The 20,000-nt window shown below is 46.9% G+C and overlaps 2 protein-coding genes across 2 annotated transcripts in view; both read left to right on the top strand.

The window, feature by feature from the left end:
• The window catches only part of il21r.1 (interleukin 21 receptor, tandem duplicate 1), a gene marked incomplete at both ends in the record, with an annotated part of 26,479 nt that extends 14,318 nt beyond the window's left edge, over nucleotides 1-12,161 (top strand). The window contains 5 exons of the mRNA XM_083917749.1: nucleotides 1,199-1,374; nucleotides 2,287-2,417; nucleotides 2,534-2,691; nucleotides 5,988-6,081; nucleotides 11,403-12,161. Coding sequence (XP_083773875.1) covers nucleotides 1,199-1,374; nucleotides 2,287-2,417; nucleotides 2,534-2,691; nucleotides 5,988-6,081; nucleotides 11,403-12,161 — 1,318 coding nt within the window. The remainder of the gene's footprint in view (nucleotides 1-1,198; nucleotides 1,375-2,286; nucleotides 2,418-2,533; nucleotides 2,692-5,987; nucleotides 6,082-11,402) is intronic.
• Nucleotides 12,162-18,229: 6,068 nt separating this feature from the next.
• LOC310950085 (interleukin-21 receptor-like) overlaps nucleotides 18,230-20,000 on the top strand; it is a gene marked incomplete at both ends in the record, with an annotated part of 7,096 nt that continues 5,325 nt past the window's right edge. The window contains 2 exons of the mRNA XM_083917748.1: nucleotides 18,230-18,299; nucleotides 19,950-20,000. The exon at nucleotides 19,950-20,000 is cut by the window's right edge and continues 88 nt beyond it. Coding sequence (XP_083773874.1) covers nucleotides 18,230-18,299; nucleotides 19,950-20,000 — 121 coding nt within the window. The remainder of the gene's footprint in view (nucleotides 18,300-19,949) is intronic.

Below are 20,000 nucleotides of genomic sequence, written 5' to 3'. Positions count from 1 at the left end.
CTGCGCCGAGTAGAGAAGACTAAACAGAGTTTAGAGGGAACAGAGCGAGACGGCTGCAGCTGGAGGACAAACTCCAACAGTGGGTTGTTGAACAGAGAGCAGCAAGTAGAAGAGTCCGTACGATCACTGTTCCACTGAAGGCAACAGCGCTAGCACGATACTGTCCAGCTGCAGACCCGGAGCACAAGCCCCTCACTTGTCACAAGCCCCTTGCTTGACGGAAGTGATGCAAGTGAGGGGCTCGTGCTCCGGGTCTGCAGCTGGATGCTACTCGTGCTAGCACACAAACTTAACATGAATGAATTTAGAGGCGGTCCTTAACGTAACCCCAGCCTCGACTGTAGCGTCTGTTCTATGCGCCTTATAATGTGGTGCGCCTTATAGTGCGGAAAATACGGTATTTATAAAAGGATCCCTTAAATACAGTTATGTAAAGATTGAAAAATAAACTCTTAAGTGCTCCCTGGTTGTTAAAAAGTAATGGTAACACTTTCTAAACCACCACAAAGAGAAAAATCAATTGATTTAATAAATTTGTGATTTCTTTAATGAGGATTGTGAGAATGACCACAATTACAGCTGCATGATACAGCAAAAAATGACCCACAGGCAAGGTTCGAGGTGGGTCACCGAGGCGGTTCTTGTATTCATCACTCCTGGCATTATGGGCACCTCAGTGTCAGCAACACAAGAACCCCAGGTTGCCAAAATGGCGCCTATTTATAGGGCGTCAACCCGTCACCCTGGAAGAATCCATTCCCCGGGATCCCCGGCCTAAAACACGTTGAACCCACCGTGTGACGCAGAGCACAAGGATTTATGCTTTTGTTTGTCTTTTATGATCATAAACTGAACGTGTTTGGGTTTTGGAGAGTAACATGAAACACTAAAGGAGAATAAAGAGAAAATAACTGACCTGGAGTCGGCCGATTTGACTATTCAGGCTCTAGAAAGGAGCTTTTAGCAGCTGCATACACTGATAATTAGCATGACCGTGAGATATTTAATGTGAATCACGTAGACAGGTAAACAATACAAGGCTTTGTTGTTGCCTCTCCTCTGTATTTTTGCTCTGAAGTGAAATTGAAGGTGTGAACTGGAGCTTTTTTTCATTGCTCAGTTTTAAACGATCACATGGAAACAGATGATGATGTCACGGGACGTTGCGGCTTACTAACGCAGCGTTTATCCATCGTAGGGATGAAGAGCTCGTGGTCACTGACAGCTGTGAAGTCGAACCGCTTCAATCCTGGTGCGTCATGTATCCGGAGTTGCTCGATGATGTTGCATCCATCGGGACCACGTGCGTCGCTGAAGTCATGCACCAGGGGGGTCGAGTGTTGACGAATGCCACCTGGGCTCTGAGTGACGTGGGTAAGTCAAGCTGATAACAACCGAGCTGACATTTCAGTATCTGTCACTTCTGCTGAACAGATAGGAGGATAACAAGGAAAACAAAGGTCACAGATGACAGCGAGTCGATCCTCTGTGACGCATTTAGAGGCGTCAGATTATGCGTGTTATATAAGAAGTTCGTTTCTCTTCAGCGGGGAGGAGTCCTCGGGGAAGACCCAGGACCAGGTGGAGGTGTTGCCTGGTGTCATATTTATGTAGCTTTTTAAAGTTCATCTTTTCCTGGTCTTGTTAAAAAACGGTTTAACTCAGTAAAAAAACAATAACTGCCTCCAGTGCCACACATCCATAATACTTAGTAAGGATGAACGCTGGGCGCCTCCCTAGGGAGGTGTTCCAGGCACGTCCAGCTGGGAGGAGGCCTCGGGGAAGACCCAGGACCAGGTGGAGAGATTAGATCTCCACACTGGCCTGGGAACGCCTCAGGATCCCCCAGTTAGAGCTGGTTAATGTGGCCCGGGAAAGGGAAGTTTGGGGTCCCCTGCTGGAGCTGCTGCCCCCGAGACCCGACCCCAGATATGAGGCTAAAGATGAGATGAGATCATTTCGCTTCCTTCTTTCAGCCTAAGCTTTTGTTTTTACGTGTATTCGACACAAAGCTTTATCCCTTATTCTGCAATTCCTCTCTTCTTAAACACAGTCATCACATTACTGTACATTTAACCGTTTTACCTGTTCTTTAAATGTAAGAAAATCCAAAGATTACAAGAATCATACAGCACTAGCATCGCCCACCCACCTGCTTCACCCTCTGCATTCAGACGAAACCTAAAAATATTGTTCAACTGCTAGTTGTGGTGCAGAGCACTGTCGTCATACGCACATTTTCAATTTCACACTATTTCCCTTGTCCCCCCTCGGGGCGTTTAACAGTGAAACCCCGGCCTCCCGTCAAGGTTCAAGTGACAAACGCCGACGGATTCTACAACGTCACTTGGGACGACAGCCAAGGGCGCTGTCTCACATACGGGGTGCGCGTGAGAGAAAGCAAAGACTTGTCGAAGGTAAGACGTGAGCGTAAACGCCCAAACAAAGCGAGAGGTTGCGTTATATTGTGGTTGATTGTCTCTGCTGACAGCTCCCGTCCAAAGCTGCTCTTCTGTTCATTCCTTTGTGACAGGATCCACTTCATTCCACTTTAAAGACGGAAGAAAAGTATGTGCTGTTAGACAGTAAGAAGCTGCAGCCGAGCGTCAACTATACCGTGGATGTTCAGGCCCAAATGTGTCCCGGGTATCTCTACACTGGTCCATGGAGCGAGTGGAGCTCCACCGCAGAGTGGGGGACTAGAGGGACTTCTGCAGACGCTGCAGGTAAAAACGCACACACACCTTCCAGCCTGGAGGCATGAAAACAACCAGCTTTTGTCTCATGCTGAATCAGCATCCGTGAGGAACTCGGAGTAGAGCCGTTTGCGTTGAAAGGAGCCAGTTGAGGTGGTTCAGGATCATCTGGTAAGGATGAACCCTGGGCGCCTCCCTAGGGAGGTGTTCCAGGCACGTCCAGCTGGGAGGAGGCCTCGGGGAAGACCCAGGACCAGGTGGAGAGATTAGATCTCCACACTGGCCTGGGAACGCCTCAGGATCCCCCAGTTAGAGCTGGTTAATGTGGCCCGGGAAAGGGAAGTTTGGGGTCCCCTGCTAAAGCTGCTGACCCCGCGACCCGACCCCGGATAAGAGGCTGAAGATGAGATGAATCAGACTGTTGAGGCCGGTCACGGCTGTGTTTTCATGCTTCATGGTGTCATAAAATAAAATTACGTTTATTTATCCCCTCAGTTTTGTCAGAACATGTTTGATATCTCATGTTTCCATCACAGGAATGAAAAGATGGTGGTGGTTCTTCTCCGTGCCCGTCGTTCTCCTCCTGGTTCTGTTGCTGGGTTATTCACAAAAACCGTGAGTACTGCTTTCTGTTTTCCTCAGGTATGAGAATGTGACCCCATGTCTCTTTTGTGGGTCCAGTGGGGTGTGTCAACATTTCTCTTTATTAACAATTCACAAAGGCACGCTTACCCGTGTTTCCCCAAACACTGCGTGGATTATCATTTAACAACATCACCACACAACTTCGAAAGCATCTGTCTTCAGACTGGTGGTCCTCGATGTTCAGTGATGAGTCGCAGCTTTTGGAGAAGCTTGCAGCAGTGAAAGAGGTTGAGGACTATTGTTACGGGGGGAAAGGGAAGCAACATGAACCAGAGTGTTTATGGTCAAATAAGAATAAAAAAAACAAAACAGTAAAAAGGACATGTTGGATGCTGCTCCACTCTGTCACAACCTGGTTCAACAGTATGTGACAAAAGAGGGAGACCACACATTATTTACAGTCTGTAAATAATTCAAAATGTTTGAATTAATCAAAGGAAATAAGCAATAGAACTCAGTATCAGTTGTCAGTGTGTGTGCAGTGTCTGTGTGTGTGTGAGAGTGTAAGTGTGTGTGTGTGGAAACAATATGGAAACAAATAATAATAATAATAATGTCAGTCAGGCCGGGAGAGAGAGCGAGAGGATCCTGCAGGTGTGCTTTAAAGCCACCTGAGCCCGACCTGCTCAGGTGTGCTGCATCTCTGATGGCGTAGCTCCTCTCACCAACCTCCTGAAACAAAGCAAACAAACAGCCAACAAGAGGACGGAGCAGGACCAACCCCAGGGTCATCACAACTCAAAGAAACAAGTATAAGTTAAAGAGGTCTCTCCAAAACGAGAGATAACTACGAGTCACTTCAAAGATTATTACTCATCAACAATAATCAGAAAATGCAAAATAAGCAGCACGCTCTCAGACCTCGTGTCTCTTTTGGGGCGGCAGTAGCTCAGTCCATAGGTGACTTGGCTGTGAACCAGGAGGATCGCTGGTTCGAGTCCCTGTGTGGACCATGAATGGAGCGTGAACTGGGGCTCCTGGGCACTGCTGAGGTGCTGTTGAGCAAAGCACCGAACCCCCAACTGCTCGGGGCGCCGGTCACTGGCAGCCCCCTCGCTCTGACATCTCTCCATTAGTTGCATGTATAAAGCTCCTGTTTGAGCATGTGTGTGTGTTTCGGGCCTGTGTGTGTGTAACATGAATAATAATAACAGAGTGAAAATTGAATTTCCTCCATTGTGGGAATAAAGGAATTCTTCTTCTTCTAACATCGAGATACTACAGGTGTCAGGTTGTTTTTCCATATTGGACTGAAACAACTATTATCATTATGGCAGAACATGTGCAAATCATGTTCAAGGTTACACTTTCCTTCAATTTTCACACGAGTGCATCTGAATTCATGGCACAGAAAAAGAAAGCGAGTGAAGTCTTAAGGTCAGCGACACGACGTCTTCCAGTAAATGATCAGCAAAGCTTCTCACTGCTTCAGTCGACGCTGTTCCTGGCATCACCTCCCACATAGAGAGAAACCGCCGCTGTGCTTTACGTGCAGCCGTGCGTTGCACTGAGAGGGCTAGCAGACATAGGAAGTCATGCTGCACATCAGGGTTCAGAGAACTGAGAGGACTTCACCTACTGAGAGCACACAGGGACAAGGGAAACACACACACGCTTGAATAAGTAAATGCACTATATCATGTTTACTATTTTAGAGAATAACACAAGAGGACATCTTCTGTGAACCATTAGGATTTGAACTTTGGTGTTTCCATGAACTGCTTACTTAGGTCTCTGCAATAGAACGTATTAATGTTAACACCATATGCCGTCTGATGATGCTCTGCAGACGTCTGTGATATTCACTCAGTTCCCACTTTGTGAGGTGCACTGAGCTAAAATGAATCTATGCTACAAGAATTTCCCTACGTCGATTTCTGCTGAAGATGTTTTTAAGAGGTGTTGATTCCACTTCATGGTCATTTTGGAGGCTGCAGTTTTTGCCGCTGATGAATTTAACTCTGCAGGAGGAGGAGAAGAAGAAGAAGAAGAACTTTATTGATCCCGATAAATTCAATTTTTTCACTCTGTTATTATTATTCATGTTACACACACACACACACACACACACACACACACACACACACACACACACACACACACACACACACATGCCTGAAACACACACACATGTACAGATAGGACCTATATACATGCAACTAATGGAGAGATGTCAGAGCGAGGGGGCTGCCAGTGGCTCAGCGCCCCGAGCAGTTGGAGGTTCGGTGTCATGCGCAACAGCACCTCTGCAGTGCCCAGGAGATGAACTGGCACCTCTCCAGCCACCAGTCCACGCTCCATTCATGGTCCACACAGGGACTCGAACCTATAGACTATGGACCTATGGACTGAGCTACTGCTTCCCCGATTATATCAGCACATAATTGCAGCAGTGGAGGGTGTGAATCCCTCTCTCATCCAGTTTTGACCTGAATAAACTAAAAGGTTTAAACCAAAGTTTGTCACTACGTCAGCGTTTTAACGTTTAATAATTCTCGTAAAGGTAATTTTGAGCAATCAGAATTAAGAGTCGGGGAGCCTTTGGTCATGACTTCTCCAGCTTCTCCACAGATAACGTACCAAAAAAAACCAAATCACACGTGACACAGCACAGGTGAATGACAGAGGTTGTGTTATCCGTTGCAGGTGGTGGCAGAAAAAGCTCCAGCGGATCGTCTACATCCCCAGGCCGCATGACTTCTTCAAGCCCCTGGACCTCAGCTATGGAGGGAACTTCAAGGTAAGAAGAGAAAGCGAAACAAAGCGCAGGGCTGCACGTGTAGTTTCCGACTGATCCAGCAGGTGTTGCCCTCGAGGGGACTTTCAGCACATCTGGACCCCGCTCGATGGAACTTCCCCATGACTTCACATTCAAGAGCCGTCATGAGGTGAATGAGTCAGTGTGCAGGGGCTTCAAGAGGCGCCGTGGGTAGATATGTCTGTACGACGGCCTGACCTGTTCCACCCCGGTGGAAAATACCCCTGCTGCGGATCTTTTATGCGTCATCGTCTCAGGTTAAAAGCAGCCGGTTTGTCACAATTCAGTTCTGTGGTTTATGTTTTTCTCCTCTTACTGATGTTTTTAAGATTGTCGTTTCCATCACCGTTGTTGTATTTTCCCCTAATCTAAATTCTTCTTCTTCTATCTTTAGACTCCCATAGATAGACTGATGCCCTCTCTCATGTTTGCCAATTCAAGAGAAATGTGAAACGCGTCCAGAACATCTCGCCTTTAGGTTCCCAGACAAATGCGTGGTGGTCTACGGTGACACCTTTAAAATGACTGAGCGTCGTCTTGGTGTCCGATAAAGAACAGCTGTTAAAACAGGGGAAACCAGATCAGGTTTTATGGGTTTTAAACAAACTCAGAAATATGTGGTGTGGTGGTTAGCACTATCGCCTCACAACAAGAGGGTTCCAGGTTCGAATCCCAGCTGGGGCCCTTCTGTGTGGAGTTTGCATGTTGTCCCCGTGTCTGCGTGGGTTTTCTCCGGGTTCTCCGGTTTCCTCCCACAGTCCAAAGACGTGCAGGTGTTCGGTTCATTGATGACTCTTAAATCACCCGTAGGTGTGAATGGTTGTCTGTCTCTGTTCGTCTCTATGTGTCCTGTGATAGACTGGCGTCCTGTCCAGGGTGGACCCCGCCTCACGCCCGATGTCAGCTGGGATCGGCTCCTTGAAGATGAATGAATGAATGAACTTTAGCGACATATTTGAGTGAACTGTAGGTGTTTCCTGGTGTCATAGTTATGTAGCTTTGTAAAGGTTGTCTTGTTAAACCGTTTCAGCACAAAAGAACAATAACTGCCTCCAGTGCCACACATCCATAATACTTAGTAAGGATGAACCCTGGGCGCCTCCCTAGGGAGGTGTTCCAGGCACGTCCAGCTGGGAGGAGGCCTCGGGGAAGACCCAGGACCAGGTGGAGAGATTAGATCTCCACACTGGCCTGGGAACGCCTCAGGATCCCCCATTTTCAGATCAATACCACTCTCATGTCCGTCTCACTTAGCTTAGCATACGGTAGTTTAAAGAGTGGAAGCAGAGAGGAAACACCCAGACTCTCCAAAGGCTCCAAAATAGTTGATTTAGCAAAACAGGTTTTCCACTGAACAGGAAGGGGATGAAAAACTGTAATCTAAAATGTAACTCAGGGCGCCCTCCCACTGTGCGTGCGTCCCGTGCCCCGTACTTTAGGGTCCTTGTCCCCCCCTCCAGGCCCGTTTGTACTCACACTACCTGGGCCTCGGAGAATGCTTCTTGCTGCCTATACGTCATCACGCCGTAACACGTCACACGCATTGATGACGTCATGGCGATGCGTGGCTTTGTTTCCAGATCTTTCCGTAGACCTCGGAGTTTTTGTGCATCTTGTCGACTGTTTTTGAATCTTTTCATCGACCAAATCTGCAGTAAACACTCCACCTCCGCATCACACCAACGTGAACCTTTCACCGCCATTGTTTGAAATGTCCGCGCATGGTCCCTCCTTCTTTTTCATAAAATTACGTCAGAACCGCCGATCCCCCAGTTAGAGCTGGTTAATGTGGCCCGGGAAAGGGAAGTTTGGGGTCCCCTGCTGGAGCTGCTGCCCCCGCGACCCGACCCCGGATAAGAGGCTGAAGATGAGATCAGATGAGATAAATACAGTATCTATTTAAACACCCATAGTCCCCGTCACGTTACTTGTGTTGGGAGATATATATGAATATATGGTGATGTATTGTTTCTTGCCATCTCCACAGTGCTGAGCTCAAACCTGTGTGTGGTTACAAACGTTGCTCAGCAGAGGGCGCTGCTGCTGCAACTACAAAAAGAGATCATACTTAGAGAGCGGAAGCACCGGAGAGAAACTGAGACAGCTCTTTATTTAGCACTGCTTCCTGTACTGGTCTGCATTATGCAAAAGTGCTCAACTGGGCTAAACAAGGGACATTCTGTGCTTTAATTAGACTCAGTTCAAAACACTTTGTCCTTTTAAGCTTGTTTAAACGCATTCAATCCCAAACAAGTCAGTCGAAATATGGTTATGAGACAAATATAAATAAAAAGTTGTATCATTAATCTTTAGAAGGAGTAAACTGGCTGATTTATGGTGGTTGCAGGTACAAGCGTCTGAAATGTGTTTCCTCAGGAGGGGGGCTGGAGTCTCCCTTAGAGAGAGGGGGAGAAGTTCAGCATCCGTGAGGAACTCGGAGTAGAGCCGCTGCTCCTTTGTGTTGAAAGGAGCCAGTTGAGGTGGTTCAGGATCATCTGGTAAGGATGAACCCTGGGCGCCTCCCTAGGGAGGTGTTCCAGGCACGTCCAGCTGGGAGGAGGCCTCGGGGAAGACCCAGGACCAGGTGGAGAGATTAGATCTCCACACTGGCCTGGGAACGCCTCAGGATCCCCCAGTTAGAGCTGGTTAATGTGGCCCGGGACAGGGAAGTTTGGGGTCCCCTGCTGGAGCTGCTGCCCCCGCGACCCGACCCCGGATAAGAGACTGAAGATGAGATGAGATAGTTAAGTTTATGTAGAGTTGAGACACTGCTGAGCCTTTTTCAGAGTTCTTCATCAGTTGGGTTGATGACAGATGTAAGATTTAGTTTTTATATTTATTGCTTTTTATGTATTTAAGCATATGCATTATTTTATTCTGAAATTCTCATTACATCACTGGTATCATATATCTGTACGTTTATCCGTCTCTACTGTCTCATGTCTGATGACTCAAAGCCAAGTTTATTCTACTCCAGTCCCTAACGCTCTCTCCTAAATACTTCCAGATACTCCGCAAGACCATTTGAACATGTAATTGTTCCGCAGTCCCGTCCCAAAGAGTTAAAACCTGAACGGGTGACAGTGTGAGAGTGTGTTATTCTAGTTTGACTGTGCTATCGTCTTGTGGTGCAGACTCACAGCAGCGCTCTCACAGCAGATCGGAGATGATTCAGTCATGCTGTTGAGCTCCGTACCTCAGGATGTGGTGGCCTCTGCATGAAGGGACTGATTCATGCTTATCTGCCCATCGCCCTGCTGAATGGAGGCAGGGAGGCTGCAGAAGGTTTATTTTTCTGTAGCACGTATATGTGGCGAGGGAAAGAGAAAAGGATATGTAGGTAGAGTCATTAAAATAGTACCAACAGTGCAGTTTTATCTCTTAATTGAGCTCAAAACATGAAAAATGGCTTTGTTGTGGAGTGGATCCTCGCTGTTTGTCCGCGTCACGCTCATAAATGATGTCATATCCTCTGGTTTCATGCCTAAAATAACTATATTTTAAAATTAAAATTGTACAGCTATTTAAAACATATTCACAAGACAATAGTTTCCTACTGTCAGTGTCAGGTTTTGTCTGTACTGGACTCATTATTAGATGTATACGGAGCTTTTATTACAGTAGCCGAATGTTCAGATGTAATCTACTGAACGCTGTGAAATCCCCACGTAATCTACATGTTTAGGTACTCGCTGGGTGTCTGACACTTCAAACGAGCAGCATTAGTGGTTAAAAACATGCTGCAAAAGGAGAAGATAAGAGGCAGCTTCTCGCCTTCGCTGAGGTCTGTAATAATGCCTTCGTGCACTTTAACAAAAGCCTGCATTCGATGGAGTGCAGAGAGTTTAATGTGAAGATCAATACCACTCTCATGTCCGTCTCACTTAGCTTAGCATGCTGCAGTTTAAAGAGTCGAAGCAGAGAGGAAGCACCCAGACTCTCCAAAGGCTCCAAAATAGTTGATTTAGGAAAACTGGTTTTCCTCTGAACAGGAAGGGGATGAAAAACTGTAACTAAGGGCGCCCTCCCACTGTGCGTCCGTCCCGTGCCCCGGGCTTTAGGGTACTTGTCCCCCCCTCCAGGCCCGTTTGTACTCACACTACCTGGGCCTCGGAGAATGCTTCTTGCTGCCTATACGTCATCACGCCGTAACACGTCACACGCATTGATGACGTCATGGCGATGCGTGGCTTTGTTTCCAGATCTTTCCGTAGACCTCAGAGTTTTTGTGCGTCTTGTCGACTGTTTTTGAATCTTTTCATCGACCAAATCTGCAGTAAACACTCCACCTCCGCATCACACCAACGTGAACCTTTCACCGCCATTGTTTGAAATGTCCGTGCATGGTCCCTCCTTCTTTTTTCTATGTCCCAACAGGCGCACAGGAAATGACCTCAGAACTGCCGTAGGCCTCGGGCTCGTACACGTGCAAATGTGCTTTACAAAAGCCCACCTCTCCCAAACGGGCCGTGGTCGGCAAGCTTGCCGCAGCTAGACGCGGTACGGTTGCACTCACACTGGTCAAAGGAACCAGACTAGTTTGGGCACGGTGCGGACGTGTGAGTGCACAGTCACAGTCACCTTTTGTAGGCTAAAACCCGTCACTTAACTGTAGTTTTGGTGCCTGAACCTAACCGACACCAAAAGCGATCGGCGCAGTCCATGATCCATGGGTCCGTCGCCATCTAGCAGAACTTTTTCAGGCAAAATCAGGAGCCAGGACGCATGGGGCTGCCTCTTAGGAGGAAGTCAGGTGACATGGTATAGAGAACGAAAAAGTCTGTGGTGTCAGGATGTGGGTTGGGGGGATGGATGGGTCAAATGTCCCAACAGGCGCACATAAAATGACCTCAGAACCGCCGTAGGCCTCGTGCTCGTACACGTGCGCACGCTCGTGCTCGTACATGTGCTAACGGCTAACGGCTAACGTGCCCAAATAGGCCGTGGCTGGCAACCGTACTGCTCCTAGACGCGGCACTCACACTGGTCAAACGAACTAGACTTTAGCCGTGAAACGATCTTGGGCACGGTACGGAGGAACAGTGTGAGTGCGACCTAAATGTCGTGGCCATGATCAGCCCAAGAGCCGGGCTGAAAGTTCCTCCCTGCTTTTTGTGCTTTTTGTCTTCATGCTAGGCTAACGCTGGCTCCAGCTTGATATCTACCTTAAATATATGAGAATGGTTTCAGTCGACTCTTTGAACTCCCCACAAGAAAACAAATGAGCAACTGTAACTTTAAACATTTCTTTACTAGTGTGACCATGAACACCAAATGAATGTCTTGTGTTCCCTGTGTTACAGGAGTGGGTGAAGCCTGTATTCAGCGAGTACGATTACCTGAGGATCAACCCGCACGCTCCCATTATGAGCGAGAACGACGTCCTTCGGTGGAACAACGAGAAACAAAGCTACAGCAAGGACAGCGAGACGAAAGAAGGCGGTCACTTCCTCCACATGCTGCGGCCTCACAGCAACTCGCTGCTGTTCTTCGGGGACGGGTCGCAGGGCACCGGCCACTCCACCGGACACGTCTCCATCCACACCGTAACCCTGTCTGGAGAAGAAGAGTTTGACGAAGAGGTCGCGTCACAGAGCTCTGCACACACCCTCAGAAGTTACCGAGAGGGAGAAAGCTTTGCTTCATTTCAGGAAGACAACCGAGAACACGCGGGCTATGATTTAGAGGAGCCGCAGAGGCACAGTGGGATGTTACCGCAACTCGAAAACCAAATATCCGACGACTCGTCAGGGGGAAACATAAACTTTCAGCCACATGCCCGGCTTCATGAACCGGAGAGGGTATCGCTGGACTCGTTCGCCTCAAACGAGCAGTCAGAAGACGGCTACCCTCACGTGGACCTGGACACTATCGACAGTGGTTTTGGGGAGTGCGGCAGCCCCCGAGCCTCAGACTCAAACATAGCAGAGCAGATGGACTCTGATTTGTTTCACGAGAACAAAGGCTCCAACTCGAACTACGTCAAGCAGTGGATGATATGCAGAACTATTCAGGAAGACTCCAGCAACTCAGAGAATGAACTCACGCACGAAGCACAGTGATCGTCACGGAGGTGTTAATGCCACAGTCACAGTAGCGCTGCGGGCAGACGGACGTTGTTGTTGACTTTCCCAGAAAATACACTTTGATTAGAGGTCGATTTTGAAGTATCTGCTCACGTAATCCTGTTTATTCTGTTCATCTTGACATGTTTTAGTGGTGCACTTTGTATATAGTCAGGTTTCTGTGTTTGTAAAACTTGTGTTTTTGTGTTTTTGACTTTAAAAGATCGTTCAAAGACAAAGGAGGGATTTGGTTGGGCAAAGAGAGAGGGGTGACTTAAGTATTCAATTCAATTCAATTCAATTTTATTTATAGTGCCAAATCATAACAAAAGTGATCTCAGGACACTTTACAGAGTAGGTAAAGACCACACTCTATGACTTATTTATGATTTACACAGACCCAACAATTCCCCCGTAGAGTACGGTGGCGTTGAAAACCTTCACTATAACAGACAGGAACGTCAGACAGACCCAGCTCTGTGGAGGACGCACATCTGTCTGCACCGGAGAGAGGAAGAGAAGGAGAGAGAGAGAGAGAGAGAGAAAAGACGGACAGATGGACAGAGAGAGACAAAGACAGACACAAAGACAGAGAGAGAGACACTTCCAGTAACTATAATAACATCTATAGTAATGTGCATATAGACTCATATGTTATAGCAGTTAATTACTGATGTTTGAATTAATCTCACGGAGAAAACGTCCCAGCATCATGTTTATAATTTCCAAGCTTTCAGTGTGTTTCAGTATCGTATCCGGATCAGTGCGTCAATACTGGATCATTTAAAATGTGGTAAAAACCAAATGCAATGATCTTTTTATTATTACATTTTTAATTCATTGTTTGGATTCTAATTTAATGAAGAAGGTTAAATAAATATACCCTCAAAGCAATTCCAGTCAAAAGCAACTGGACTTGGTTATTTGTGTAGGAAGACGTTTCACCTCTCATCCAAGAGGCTTCATCAGTTCATGTACACATCTGACCAGGCTTGGACTGGACCAGGACCAGGACCAGGACCAGGCTGGGACTGGTCCAACTAACTGGTGTGAGATCCAGGTATTTAACCTCTCACAAGGCCGATGATGTCACTGGGACCCTTTGTGCTAGAGTGGCAGTCGTTGGTGGAAAGTTGGTTTCGACTTCGTTAGTGCTCTATTGAGTCTTAACGACAGTTGTTGGACCATTCCCAGCCTGGTCCTGGTCCTGATCCTGGTCCTGGTCCAGTCCCAGCCTGGTCCTGGTTCTGGTCCTGGTCCAGTCCCAGCCTGGTCCTGGTCCTGGTCCAGTCCCAGCCTGGTCCAGTCTGGTCCTGGTCCTGGTCCAGTCCCAGCCTGGTCCTGGTCAGATGCGTACATGAACTGATGAAGCCTCTTGGATGAGAGGTGAAACGTCTTCCTGACAAATAACCAAGTCCAGTTGCTTTGGACTGAAATTGCTTTGAGGAGAACGACGACCTGGACACATGAGAACATTCACAGGCGTTATATATATATTTATTTATTTTTTTAAAGTGCACTGAGCACTGAGAAAAGTCTCTAATTATTATTTGGATATTTCAGACTCCATAAACCTGCAGCACTGGCTCAAAATGTCTCTTATTGCATTGGTTCGTACTGCTGAAGGATCTTGTTTTAATCATGTTCATCACTGTTTATGCAGCTTCATAGTCTCATGGTCAGGCGCCTTCGTTAGCTCGCACTGCAGCACCAGCACCAGCACGCTGCCTTATCAAGATGTCTGATAATGTCAGCTTCACCTGCACATGCATTTTCTCAGTAACCACTGTAACCATCCATCCTGTTTTTCTTTTTTTGCAACGTCAGTAAAAAGAGCAAACTTGGAGCAAATGTTGTTCTGATTATTTATCCGGCCTTGACCTCGTTTATTAGACGGAAGTAGATCAACGCAGTTCGACAATCTATTCTTTCAGCTCGACCACAGAGGGTGTTTACAGTTATATATGTGTTTACTGCACATACACGGTGGAAGTGCAGTTTTCTGTCTTTCTACAGGAAAAATACACCTCACCCTGAATACACATTAGCACTGACAAGATTAAAGTAGATCGATCTACCCGTCAATCTCCGTTCCTGTGCCATGGCTCTCAGCAGGAAACCGCTGGATTGCTTACTCCAGGTAGGGAATGAGTCCTGACCCCAAGTGAAGGAGTTCAAGTACCTCAGGATCATGTTCCCGAGTGAGGGGACGATGGAGCGTGAGTTTGGCCGGAGAATCGGAGCAGCGGGGGCGGAGCTGCAGTCGCTCTACTGCACCGTTGTGACCAAAAGAGAGCTGAGGAAGGCAAAGCTCTGGATCTACCCTCAGTCCTGGTTCCTACCCTCACCTGTGGTCATGAAAGCTGGGTCAGGACCCAAAGAAGGAGGTCGCAGGTCCAAGCGTCTGAAATGTGTTTCCTCAGGAGGGGGTCTGGAGTCTCCCTTAGAGAGAGGGGGAGAAGTTCAGCATCCGTGAGGAACTCGGAGTAGAGCCGCTGCTCCTTTGTGTTGAAAGGAGCCAGTTGAGGTGGTTCAGGATCATCTGGTAAGGATGAACCCTGGGCGCCTCCCTAGGGAGGTGTTCCAGGCACGTCCAGCTGGGAGGAGGCCTCGGGGAAGACCCAGGACCAGGTGGAGAGATTAGATCTCCACACTGGCCTGGGAACGCCTCAGGATCCCCCAGTTAGAGCTGGTTAATATGGCCCGGGAAAGGGAAGTTTGGGGTCCCCTGCTAGAGCTGCTGCCCCCGAGACCCGACCCCGGATAAGAGGCTGAAGATGAGATGAGATGAGATGTTGTGTATTTTTCTTTAGTCATGATATCGCGACTGGATCTACAATAGAGTGTGAAGCAACGTGTTTTGCGAGGTTCTACTTGGTGAAGATGATGAACTGATAATATCAAACAGTGGAAGAGGATTTTTCCCTACTGAGAGAGCACCTAATGGTAGACGCAGTGGGAGGGGGAAGTTTAACTGGTTCATTTTCCGAGGCAGCTGATGGTCTCCCCGTTGACTGCTGTTGAAGTACAAGTGTGTTTCTTTAAACTGTAAAACTTCCACAGTATTACTCTGTTATCGTAACGTACAGAATGATGTTGTTCATACAAAGGAGAATATATTAAATTACTTTAAATTGACCATTTTTAACAGTTTTATTATGTTTTTCTCTAAAAAATACGGCACTTTACGGCAGATCAACTGTCCAAAGTAACAGTTTGATGCAGTATTTGATGCATTGCATTTTGGGAAAATCACTTTCATTTGAACTGCACATGTGAAGCTGGATCTGGGTCTGAGTATTTGGTGAGTAGCAATTTTATTTACCCATAAGTCTTTGCAAAGTCGATTAGGGATGTTTCCGGTTTGTTTGCATGAATACAGTTTGTGCACGTTATCATAGAAGAGTTCAGCAGCTAGCTAGAATTGATGAGGATTTTCTTGTTTTCATACAAGACAAGGAGCTCTTTTTAATCTCTTCATATCTAAGTTAATGTGTATATGTATATATATATATGCTGCTGAATTCATGAAGCACAATGATAGCCCTGACAGTGTACATCTTTCACTGTCTATGGAAGTCGTAGAAGTTATTTGTGTCCTAGCTTCTGATTCTGTAGTAAATTAATGTGAAAACAGCCGTCTAGTGTCAAACTACATCGTTCTGCACAGAGAAGGTCAAACGTTCAAATGAAGTATCAATAAGCTAAATGTCCACAGTTCACAGTTCTCTTACAGAGGACATGGAGGTAAGTCATGAAATTACACATTCCTCATCATTCATCTTCAACCTCTTGTCCCTGTCGGGGTCGCGGGGGGCTGGAGCCGATCCCAGCTGACATCGGGCGTGAGGCGGGGTCCACCCTGGACAGGACGCCAGTCTATCACAGGACACATAGAGACGAACAGAGACAGACAACCATTCACACCTACGGGTGATTTAGAGTCATCAATGAACCCAACACCTGCACGTCTTTGGACTGTGTGAAGCATTTGTGGACTAATTGCAGTCATTTTAATGCTGAATAAACCCTCATACTGTCAGAAACGACTCCCAAAAGTCAGGCTGACAGGTTGGTATTGGTTTAATTTTTTAAAGATATAACATTCATTCATTCATTCATCTTCAACCGCTTGTCCCTATTGGGGTCGTGGGGGGGCCGGAGCCGATCCCAGCTGACATATTATTGTGTATCATCGGCATAGAAATGAAAATAAATTTTGTCTACTGCTTATGTGACAGAGGAAGCATTTACACTGATAAAGGAATAGGGCCCAGAATTAACCCTTGAGGTGCACAACAAGACTCAAGTACTCATCTGTGCATGTACATACAGTATAGTATGTATATGCACGACGATGTACAGTATATGTGATATACATGATTATGATTATATATCACGTCCGTTCTTTGCACAAGTCATAATGGTCCAGTGGTTACTGCGGCCAGCTTGGCGTTTCTTTTAAGTGAAAATGTTGAAAAGTGTTTGTTGATTGTTGTTTGTTAAGGTATGGGAGATCTGAAGCAACATGCTAGCCCAGGGGTGGGCAAGTCCTGGAGAGCCACTGTCCTGCATGTTTTAGGTTCCTCCCTACCCTCACACACCTGAGTCTAACAATAATCAAACTGTGGCGAGCATCAGCTGCTTGATAACGAGCACATCATTAGACTCAGGTGTGTTAGAGCAGAGAGGAACCTAAAACATGCAGGACAGTGGCTCTCCAGGATCGGAAGTGCCCACCCCTGTGCTAGACAGTGCTTTTACTAAAGCTTACAGCTAGTGCTCATGAGCCCTTAGCAATGTTGTTATTTTTAAGCTGATTGTGTTCTGCTTAATGATGCTGCTATAGGCCGAGTCTGCCGGGGATAATACTATACCAGATACTCTGAGCTTCTCTCCTCTCTGTCTGTATCATTCATGTCTCATCAGTGCATGTTACTAATTCACTTCTTCCCCGGAGTTGTTTGTGCTTTGTCGTCTCCCAGGTCTCTGCTGATGGTGGTGGTGCCTGCTGCCGTGGTCCTGTGTGTAGGTCTCTGCTGATGGTGGTGGTGCCTGCTGCCGTGGTCCTGTGGGCAGGTCTCTGCTGATGGTGGTGGTGCCTGCTGCCCTGGTCCTGTGTGCAGGTCTCTGCTGATGGTGGTGGTGCCTGCTGCCGTGGTCCTGCGTGACGCTTCCTGCTGCTGTTATAATTTATCACCTTAGCTGTGCTTGTTTCTACTGTTCTGCTGTATTAATAAGTCATATTCACATTACTATAGATATTATTATAGTTACTGGAAGTGTGTCTGTCTCTGTCTTTGTCTCTCTCTGTCCATCTGTCCGTCTTTTCTCTCTCTCTCTCTCTCCTTCTCTTCCTCTCTCCGGTGCAGACAGATGTGCGTCCTCCACAGAGCTGGGTCTGTCTGACGTTCCTGTCTGTTATAGTGAAGGTTTTCAACGCCACCGTACTCTACGGGGGAATTGTTGGGTCTGTGTAAATCATAAATAAGTCATAGAGTGTGGTCTTTACCTGCTCTGTAAAGTGTCCTGAGATCACTTTGGTTATGATTTGGCACTATAAATAAAAGGAAGGACACATATCCAAGTCATCAAATGCTAAAAAGACAACCTGAATACCTTCTCTCCTGAATCGTTTCACTTTAGCCCCGTGAACAAAAGCTAGTGCACGTGCCCCAAATCAAACCAAAAGGGTGAAATGCAAAAAAAACAAACTGTGACGTAAAAAGCAAAGCGTCGACTTCCTGTCACGCAATCAGTGATAAGCTAAACCACCAAAGTTCCACCACTCATTCACTGTCTGAGACATCCACAGCAGCAGGACAGCCCCCGAGGTAACCACACATGCTAACACTTGATTCTCTCGTCCTTTTCACATAATGTGAACTTAAAGAAGATTATTATATCTGTGTGACTTGTTTATATTTGTATCACAAGTGTGTATTACATAGATACATCCCTGTGGATGCTGGTGTAGACTGGGATGATAAATGTCTAAGAAACTCAAGGAAGAGACTCTAAAAATATGTATATTTCCACAGTGTGATGCTCTCGTCCATGGGAACATGAAGTGGCTGCAGCTCCTGTCTGTGTGTTGGTGCTTCAGCATCCTCGCCGTGACCAGCTGCATCCAAGGTACAGCTCCCACGTCGGGACACGCCGGTGGTTTTCCTCTGAAGTTATTCTGTGGGAAAGGTTGAGAGCTTGATCTTGTGGCGAGTATTCGCATGATCACATGTTCTCCTCTGTGTGATTAATCGTGCCCGGATCACTCACTGTATTCCAGTCATCGAACACAGTAGGAGGTTCAAGGGAAATGTTATAATGTTATGTGTAATATTCATATCATCTCATTCTTATATGATCCATCTGTCGTCTGTGGTTAACATCTGAGTACTATTTATATAACGCCTGTGGTGGAAAGTAACATTTACTCAAGTACTCTGCTTATATTTGGAGCATTTTATGTAACTTAACACTTCAATTACACTACATTTGTGACAAAAATGTGCATTTTACTTCCACAACATTCATCTGACAGCTGCTGTTGTTCGTTCCTTCATAGATTTAACACTGAAAATATATGATACCTTTATAAAATACTCCAAATAATAACAAATAATAAACCAAAGGCTTCGAGTGTTTTGGCTTGAGGCAGATTTGGAAAGCACTTCGATCAAATTTCAATTTCTTAGCTTCTCATGTTGTTTTTTTTTATAAATAACTTCTCCATTGTGTAGCACAACTGTTCTTTGTTCTGTCCTACCACTTTAATCATTTCCCGACCCCTCAGATTTACCCTGTGACCTTTTGGAGGGGCCTGATCCCTAGGTTGGGACCCACTGGATTAAACAGCCTGACCGTATAAAGTAGTTAAACCCAGCTCCACCTCAAACAGCTACAGCAGTGAAATGATGCTTACGCAGCGCTGCATCAGTATCTACTAACGTCTCCATGTGATGTACAATCATGTCACACCCTCTTATGTACTTATGTCTTATGTAGTGGTTAGCACTGTCGCCTTACAGCGAGAGGGTCCCTGGTTTGAATCCCGGCTGGGGCCCTTCTGTGTGGAGTGTGCATGTTGTCCCCGTGTCTGCGTGGGTTTTCTCCGGGTTCTCCGGTTTCCACCCACAGTCCAAAGACGTGCAGGTGTTGGGTTCATTGATGACTCTAAATCACCCGTAGGTGTGAATGGTTGTCTGTCTCTGTTCGTCTCTATGTGTCCTGTGATAGACTGGCGTCCTGTCCAGGGTGGACCCCGCCTCACGCCCGATGCCAGCTGGGGTCGGCTCCAGCCCCCTGCTACCCCGACCCCGGGATAAGCGGTTGAAGATGAATGAATGAACTTCTTATGTAGTGGTTAGCACTGTTGCCTCACAGCGAGAGGGTTCCTGGTTTGAATCCCGGCTGGGGCCCTTCAGTGTGGAGTTTGCATGTTGTCCCCGTGTCTGCGTGGGTTTTCTCCGGGTTCTCCGGTTTCCTCCCACAGTCCAAAGACGTGCAGGTGTTCGGTTCATTGATGACTCTAAATCACCCGTAGGTGTGAATGGTTGTCTGTCTCTGTTCGTCTCTATGTGTCCTGTGATAGACTGGCGTCCTGTCCAGGGTGGACCCCGCCTCACGCCCGATGTCAGCTGGGATCGGCTCCAGCCCTCCCCCTGCAACCCCAACAGGGACAAGCAGTTGAAGATGACTGAATGAACTTCTTATGTTGCCGCGTTGCACAGCTTTTTTTGTAATGTCATAAATTGTGACGATGTTCTTTTCTTTCCTCTTGCGTAGTCGATGAATATTCGTGTGTGAGCGCCTACTGGAGCACAGTCGCTTGTATCC

Source organism: Echiichthys vipera (assembly GCF_963691815.1).
Source record: "Echiichthys vipera genome assembly, chromosome: 8".
NCBI lineage: Eukaryota > Metazoa > Chordata > Actinopteri > Perciformes > Trachinidae > Echiichthys > Echiichthys vipera.
The sequence above is the reverse complement of the archived record's forward strand: the minus strand, read 5'-3'. Positions and strand labels throughout refer to the sequence as shown.